At 36.4% G+C, this 7,901-nt stretch overlaps 1 protein-coding gene across 12 annotated transcripts in view; it reads left to right on the top strand.

The window, feature by feature from the left end:
* LOC109539593 (partitioning defective 3 homolog) overlaps positions 1-7,901 on the top strand; it is a 58,430-nt gene that overhangs the window by 44,495 nt on the left and 6,034 nt on the right. For 11 of the 12 annotated variants that reach the window (XM_048666734.1, XM_048666726.1, XM_048666727.1 and 8 more), the window contains 11 exons: positions 174-451; positions 506-677; positions 739-928; positions 3,142-3,318; positions 3,373-3,488; positions 3,705-3,773; positions 3,898-3,983; positions 4,056-4,191; positions 4,247-4,418; positions 4,506-4,699; positions 4,930-5,087. In XM_048666734.1, coding sequence (XP_048522691.1) covers positions 174-451; positions 506-677; positions 739-928; positions 3,142-3,318; positions 3,373-3,488; positions 3,705-3,773; positions 3,898-3,983; positions 4,056-4,191; positions 4,247-4,418; positions 4,506-4,699; positions 4,930-5,087 — 1,748 coding nt within the window. The remainder of the gene's footprint in view (positions 1-173; positions 452-505; positions 678-738; positions 929-3,141; positions 3,319-3,372; positions 3,489-3,704; positions 3,774-3,897; positions 3,984-4,055; positions 4,192-4,246; positions 4,419-4,505; positions 4,700-4,929; positions 5,088-7,901) is intronic. The other variant, XM_048666731.1, reaches the window with a different exon arrangement.

The raw sequence follows: 7,901 nt of genomic DNA, 5'->3' as shown, positions 1-7,901 counted from the left end.
CAAAGTAAACACCTTTGACGATCCATTTCTCTAAATAAACCTTTTGTAGCTTAGGCGGTTTTGCTTTTAACTCCTTCATTTGTATATTTAAGTGTACATTTTTATGCGAAAAAATACCAACAAAATTGGCCACACATATTTGGTCGTATTAATTCCAACTGTTGCTTGTCTAGGTGATTTGGGTATCTTCATAAAAAGCGTAATCAATGGGGGCGCCGCGTCAAGAGACAAGAGACTGAGAACGAACGATCAGCTACTGAACGTCAATGGAAAGTCGCTGCTTCAGCAATCGAACAGCGACGCAATGGAAACGCTGCGCAAAGCCATGTTGCATACTGAGGGTCCAGTGCCTGGAAACATCACGCTGATCATCGCCAGACGTGCTTCGTCTCCCGGCTCTTCAAGGAATCGCTCCAATGAGAGCTTGCTCAATGTTTCTCAAACATCTCCGGTGAGAATGCAATAACAGGTTGTTGATCAATTGAAGCAACTGTAAATTCTTCAGGATTTGTACAACTCCCAAGACACAGCGAGCGATCCATCCGGCGAAAATTCCAACTCAAACGCTTCCAACGGGTCGACTAATACCGTCATCTACAACCCGCACCAGAATGGCATGATTCCCAACCAGTTGAGTCCCATGCATACCTGGAACCCAGTGCTAGAGCGGCTAACTGGTAAGCGCAAAAAACGCCCCAAACGGCTATAAAGTATTGACTTTTTCTGTCTATTTCTTAGGTAAGCAACAGCTACGCAACGAGAGCTACTATAAAGCTACACACGATACCTGGAGTAACAGTATGTTAGCGAATAGTAGCGCTTTGGGGAGTCTGGGCGGCACCACTGTGGTCAACTTGAGCACGGCTGAACCGATCTTGATAGAGGACGAGTACGGGTCTAGAGTGGTTCCTATTCAAAATCAGCAACAGTAAGTTCGAATATTTTTGTAAAACTCTTGCGTAATATAGGGGAGACGCTGATATACTATTTTCGATGTTACTAGGGCAAACGTGTAAATTGGGGGGTATGTTCAATTTAATGCATGAAGTGTTCCTAGAATCCAAGAAATGTTTATGTGACCGGCCCCCGTACTTTTCTGGAATATAAGGTGGACTTGATGTTGCCGCATTACAATTTCATTGGTCGCTGTACTTTTTAGTCGAATTTCATTGGTCATATTGTCTTATTTAGATTTATTTCCATTTGAAGAATCTACCTTATTTTTATCAGACTTTGTCGTTGCATTGCGCGTATATTGAGTGTTTACGCAGTATTTTTAAGCTGTATTTTATTATTATTATTATACCATAAAGATGCCATTTTGGCGATTAATGTTAATAGCGTATTAAGTTCTGAAGACTGATAGTGTCTAATGAATATTAGGCCTGGGTAACACTGTGTTGAGTTGCGCTTTTGAGTTGTTGCCGCAATTGGTTAATGAGTTATAAATCATGGCCGATGACGAAATTTTAACATCTAACAAGAAAAAGCCATCAACATAAACTATTTGGTCTAAAACGGGGAAAAATCCGGAAATTTTGAAGAAGTTTTAAAAAGTTGTATGCGAAAATACCCTCTATGTCTTATTTCTTCGGCATCCGAAAACACTTTCTTACCAGCATAATTTTCGAGAATTGTAACAAGTTTGTCCAGATTTTTCATACAGATGTGCATAATTTAAAGTCTTTAGAAACCGTTGGCACTGCAATGTTATCAATTCTCACATCATTGGCCACGACAAGAAGCGCGGAAAAGTCGGTGCAATTTTCGTTTTACACTACAAAATAATATTTTAGAATTTAATTGATATCCATAAAATTTTTACCTTCGATTAGGAAGTTGAAACTTGTAGTGTACGTGGGATCTTGGCTCAACATACACGCCAAATTCAAGACCCAAGGCACAATCTTATTATATCAAAGCAATTTAAACAATGCAAAAATAAACATGTAAAAACCTTCACAATAAATTGTCTACATGCTTAACCTTACGAGAACATGCACAAATTCTGGTGGACTGTGTAAATGAAAAAAAAACATTTAAATTACATTAAAATAGTTACTTTCGGAGTGCATAAAACCTTGGACTGAGCAGAAGTAACAGAAATAACTAAAACGACGGTTCGACGACGAAGACACAGTGTGTTAAAATATGAAGCGAAAAATCACTATTAAACTGCTTAACAATATCAGCATTAATTACAGTGACAAATTTCGACTAATTTTGGAACTGGATAAATATTGAATGTTGCGTGCGAATTGATTTCTATTTGAAGCGTTATTTAGTGCAATTTTTTTTCGATTAGTGTGTTTTTCGGAAAAAATTGGTGCTTTAGAGTTTCTACAGAGTGAAAGAGGGTCAGCTGGACAGAAAAAAAGAAAAGTTTTGGGTTTTATTGCGGATCTCGTTTATTTACAGATTGACCTAAAAAGCAACTTTTTGGTCTTGCAGCCAAATTTGTTTCTCTAGAACTGATTAAAAATCTAGGGCTTATGTTGAAGCGAAAAATTCACAGTAGACTTAAAAAAAAATTATATACCAGTATGCATGAATGAACGAAATATTTGAAATTATAGTTCACTTAGTTGTAAATCTTCCAGACTCGCGCATTTGGGAAGCAAAATCGAATTTTCTTCTTAAATTGTTCATGAATGTTTAGCTTCAACATGAGCTCAAGATCGTGAAAATTCATCCAAGGTCAGAAAAGATATCGCTGCAAGACCAAAAAGTTGTTTTTTTGAGACAACCCCATTAATGGAAGAGATGGCCGAAAAATTCGAGAACCTTATCTAGCTATTTGGTTTACCTTTAAACTTTTGGTATTAAGACCCAAAAAACCTTTTTTTTATCCAACTAGGAGCATGCCCTACTTTCCGATTTTTTGCAGTTTTTTATTTGCCGCCTTAATTTTTATTAAAACACTGATTAACAGAGACCAAATCGGGCTCAATAACGCTTCAAACAGAAACCAAATCGCTCCAAGCAATCAGAATTTATCCACTTCCAAACTTAAGTTTTAGTTAGAGTTTAAATTACAATATTTTGCATCTTTAATACTAAGAATGTTGGTGTGCGGTAGCAACAAAAGCTGTCCATTTCAACCAATAATTAATTGCGAATTGCAATGTTTTTCTTTTAAAGAATCAATGTGCATATGATGAACAAGCCGAGCCACATAAATCACAATCGAGAAGAACACGAGCCGGATGGCAAGGCGGGTGATAAGAGCGCTGAATCAGCTTCCCAAACAACTATTCATGGCACTGATGCAACGTATTCCAGCCAGCTGAGTCTGGAAAACCCGCAAGGGTTTTCTAGGTAAAGTTTCACATGTTTTTCTATGAAATTGTATTTTTTACGAAAGTTTTTCAGGGATGCGTTTGGACGGCAAAGCATGTCCGAGAAGCGACACGCCACATTGGATGCCAAAAGTACGGATACTTACCAACGCACCAAGAAAATGCGCGAGGACAGAATCAAAAAAGAATGTAAGTTTTTTAAAAATTGATTAGGGTTTTTAACTGAACAATTTATTTGATAGTCGAATTTTGTATTGGGTTGTTGAAAAATGCAATTTTTTACTGCTTACACGATTTGTAGCCTGCCATAAAGGGTTATTTAAATGTTTCATTATGTATATGTGCTAACAGTTGTTCGTAGTGGCAATGTTTGGCTAATTTTTGTGTCTCATTTCCATGTAATAGCTAATATAGTGCGAGTCGGCTCAGTGGAATCAGTCATAAGCGTGAATCGATCATCAGAACATCCTGAGTGTAAGCATTCACTTTTAGCTGTGTTTTAATAACGTTACTAGAAATTCATCTGTGATTCATGCATGCTTCAGTTGTAAACGCACATTTTGTTTTGGGACACATTAGAAAATGCTCCGATTTTTAGATGCTGATAAGCTGGCCGAACTTGGACCGTCGCTTGGCATGAAGAAATCGTCCAGTTTGGAGTCGCTGCAAACCATGGTCCAAGAGGTAAGTTAAAGTGCACTTTACAAACTTAAAAAATGCCTAAGAAATCACATTTGTAAATATAATTTTCTTCAGATTCAGATGCAAGAAGAAGGGGACCCCGCATACAGTTACAGAGGCCCATCGGGGGCCCTGAAAGTTATCAGAGGCAGAGGCAGCGAGGAGACATTTAGGGCTGCAGTAGTTGATCCGAATCATCGCAACGAAATGGGTTTGTTCTGATGCCGCCCGAAGTTTTCCGGGTTGTTAATAACAGTTGACTGTAGGTGCGAAAAAACATTGGCTTTTGGATGGCCCGGTGGAAGAACGCGAGATCGATGGATTTACGAACGTTAGAGGCGGGCCGAGGCAGTCCTCACTCAATGCCGCGTTGGACACAAAAAATAAGCCCTGCAAAAAGAAGCCGGGCATTTTTAAAGGGATCGGCTCCATGTTTAGGTAAGGTAATGAAGCATGTGGCTCCGGAGACGATCGACTTGCACTTGGACTGAATTAGTTGAAAATGACATCAAAACGTTTGAGTAGGTTTGGAAAGCATCGCAAAGTGGAGCTGGTTGAACCTGTGCAGCAGTACCACCAAAAAACAAGCGAGTTCGAGAGCGCTCTGAATGTATCACAGTATTCACAAAATTCCGACCATCAGCAGCAAAGTGAAGACAATCAAAGCCATCATTCCCATAGTTCTCATAATACGGACTGCAGTCAACATAAACAACATGGTGAGTGCTTAGAAGAGTTTTAGTCCCGATTTTTGAACTGTGTGACTTTATTGCTTCCAACGTTGATTTATTTAAAATAGCGTGTTCTTGCTGTTTCAAATATTCAAGCAATTTTTCTGCTAATTGTCCGATGGACATTCGAATCTGTGTTTGCTCTCGGGTTTCGTTTTATTATGTTTTGATATTTCTGTTTTTTCAGTCGTAACTATTTTTCTTCTGTTAATTTTTAGCGGACCGATCACAAGAACTGACTCCAACTCCAACTCCGGCCGTTCAGCCACATGTTACTCTTAATACTCAGCAACACCAGCAACGAGAACAGCAGATCCAAAGGGAACCCATTTATCAGCGACATGGGTTCGTTCATAGACACGCTGAGCAGGTTCAGGTACGCATGATTTTTTAACTAGCTTCTGTCGTTGATGTTTTTTATTATTTCCTTTTATGTTTTGTTGCATCGATTTCTAAAACATGTTGATTGCAACAATTGCAGTTAGCCAGAATCATAGAATGATTGTTTAGAAAGATGCAGTAGTTTTATACACTTTTAGAATCGATAGAAAGATGAAAGAATAGTAAACGCACATTTGACTGTGCTTTTTTGATTATTTCTTGTGAGTGTGTTTGTTGAGTACCGTCGTTCGGGGTGAAGTCTGACGATTTTTTCAGTTTCGTTTTAATAAAAAGTATAATGTTGAAAAGGAAATTTCCAATAAATTAATTTGGAGTCTTCCGTGTCTCCTTTGTCGAATTAAATGATACACCAAACAAATTTTTTTTTTTTTTTATTATTATAGCAATCTAGTACAGTATACTAATAAGCCATTTGTCTTTAACTTAATCTACTACTTTAAAAAACACAAAGCACACACATCCTCCGATAGTCACTCTGTCCGTAATATTATAGTACATCGGTTTGACATGTACTCTCTCACAAATTCTTGCTTTCTAAACCAGTTCGATTGGTTTAGTTCTTTTGAGTCTTCTCTGTATTTCCGCATTATTACCAAACAAATGATGAACTTTTTATTTCTCCCTCATTTTTTTTAGATAAAGAGTGTCCACCTTCACTCCTATGTGTGGGCTTAAGGCGGGCGACCCTTTATTACGCGTTAAAATTGGTCTTAGCCCCTTGTAAGAGGTGTATTCTTATCGCACCGGCGCAGTAGCTCAGTTACGTTGCTGGGAAAATGTTAATAACTTTTTTACTTGTTTTTAGATTTATTAATAATCATTTTAAAATGTCTTCAAAATTTCTGAATTTTTCAGTTTTAGCAAAGTTACTCTTTTTCTAAATTAAAAATGACTTAAAAATACTGACAATCTTGAGATATTTTTCGCTATTTAAAAATTATGTATGAAGTAAATTTTATTAGAACACTCGCATCCTTCGTCGCTTTGTTAAAAGTTTTGAAATCCCTTTCCTGCTTAAAAATTAAATAATTTTCTTTCAAGAAACGAACTGATTAAGCGAAAGTTTATAACAAATTATTTGGAAAACTCATCACTTCCATTCCTCTGACGACTATAGAGCTTGTTAAAAAAATGTGGTTTTTTAGTTTTGACTGATTTTTTTTGCTTTGAAAACTCAAAAACGCTATTTTTTGTAGAGTTTTACTTAAAAATACTGACGATCCGTATGTATTTTACGCAAAAAATTGTTTATAACTTTGTAGGAATTTTACAAAAACTTCGAATTCGGGACAAAAGCGAAAATACATTTCTCCCGTTTTTTCCTGAAAACCATTAAGGTTTTCTCCAAAACCGATCACAAAACTAAAAGTTTTTAATCGAAAACGCAAAAAGCATTATTTTCTGCGTTTCTGACATAAAACTGACTGGGTATTTGCAGCCAAAAATGACAAAATTGATTTTGCTAGAAAATTCACCTCATTCATCGATTTGCAGAGAACTTTAGAAAACCCTTTTCAGCTTCGAATTTGGCACAAAAACTAAATAATTTTATTCAGATTTTTTACCGAAAACAATTAAGATTATATTGAAAAAACGGCCAGAGTTTTCAGAAAAAAGTTTTCCAAAAATTATTTGGAAAAGTCTCGACACTCATCGCTCTGAAGATTTTTCAAGTTTCTTTCAAATTTCAGGTCATTCCAGTTTTAGCAGTTTTTGCGACGCAAAAAACGTATTATTTTTAGTTTTACTTAAAATACTGACAATCATCAGGTATTTTCTGTGAAAATTATAAAAAATACATTTTATTSGAACACTCTATAATACACTAATAATTTTTTCTAKATTTTTTCCCAAAAATATTTCCCCGAACCGAACAAGTAAAAGTTTATAATCAATTATTCGGAAAACTCGTCACTTTTGTCGCTGTGAATAATGTGGTTTATTTAAATTCCTTTTTCTTCACTTTTAGGTCAATATTTCTAAACAAAACTCTCTCTAAACAGAATAACGCGTTTTCCTAACGTTTTACTGTAAAATCCTGGCAAACTGAGAATGTTTTATGCAAAAAAGTTAAAAGATGGATTTTGCCAGAAAAGTCATCATCTTTACAGTTTGGTCTTCTTTATCGTCTTTTTCGAATACCCGTTTTACCATTGAATTTGAGACAAAATCGAAACAAAGTTATCTTGTTTTTTTCGACAAAATTTAAACTTATGTCTAAAAAAAAGTTCACAAATTGTTCTTCGCACAGAGATGCCAGCTGATTTAACCGGAATCAGCAAGGAAAAATTTTTAGTTTGAATTTGAATTTTTTAATTTAAATCTTAAAATTGAAAATCGAAAGTAACCAAATGCGTTGAATCAACGGCCTAAGAAAGATGTGGGTTAGGGAATTACCGAATTTCTGGCCCACTTAAGGGAGGATACCTAGATCCTTAAGTGGCAAAGTATGGATGAAAAAGGGGGATAAAATAGTCCACAATTCAACAAGCAATCACTAATTGTTCCCAAATAATCGCGAAATACCAAATTGGCAGTTAAATGGGACCCTTAAATTCGGAAACCACCTAACACTCGCTAAATAAAGTTTTTCCTATAGCCAATCGTGGTCTGGCTAGACAGACAAAATATCCACAAACGTTTCCCTATACGATACGCGCGCTCCCGCTGTGCACGCAATTTTTTTTATCAGCAGAATGTGGTTTTCCTGTAACTGGGGTTTCCCTGCACGATAACGTCTATAAAATCACCGTTTTACTAAAACGCGATTAATAATAGAGCACATCAG

Source organism: Dendroctonus ponderosae, unplaced genomic scaffold, assembly GCF_020466585.1.
Source record: "Dendroctonus ponderosae isolate FM_Combo_2020 unplaced genomic scaffold, Dpon_F_20191213v2 Dpon_F_20191213_5, whole genome shotgun sequence".
Classification (NCBI taxonomy): domain Eukaryota; kingdom Metazoa; phylum Arthropoda; class Insecta; order Coleoptera; family Curculionidae; genus Dendroctonus; species Dendroctonus ponderosae.
The sequence above is the reverse complement of the archived record's forward strand: the minus strand, read 5'-3'. Positions and strand labels throughout refer to the sequence as shown.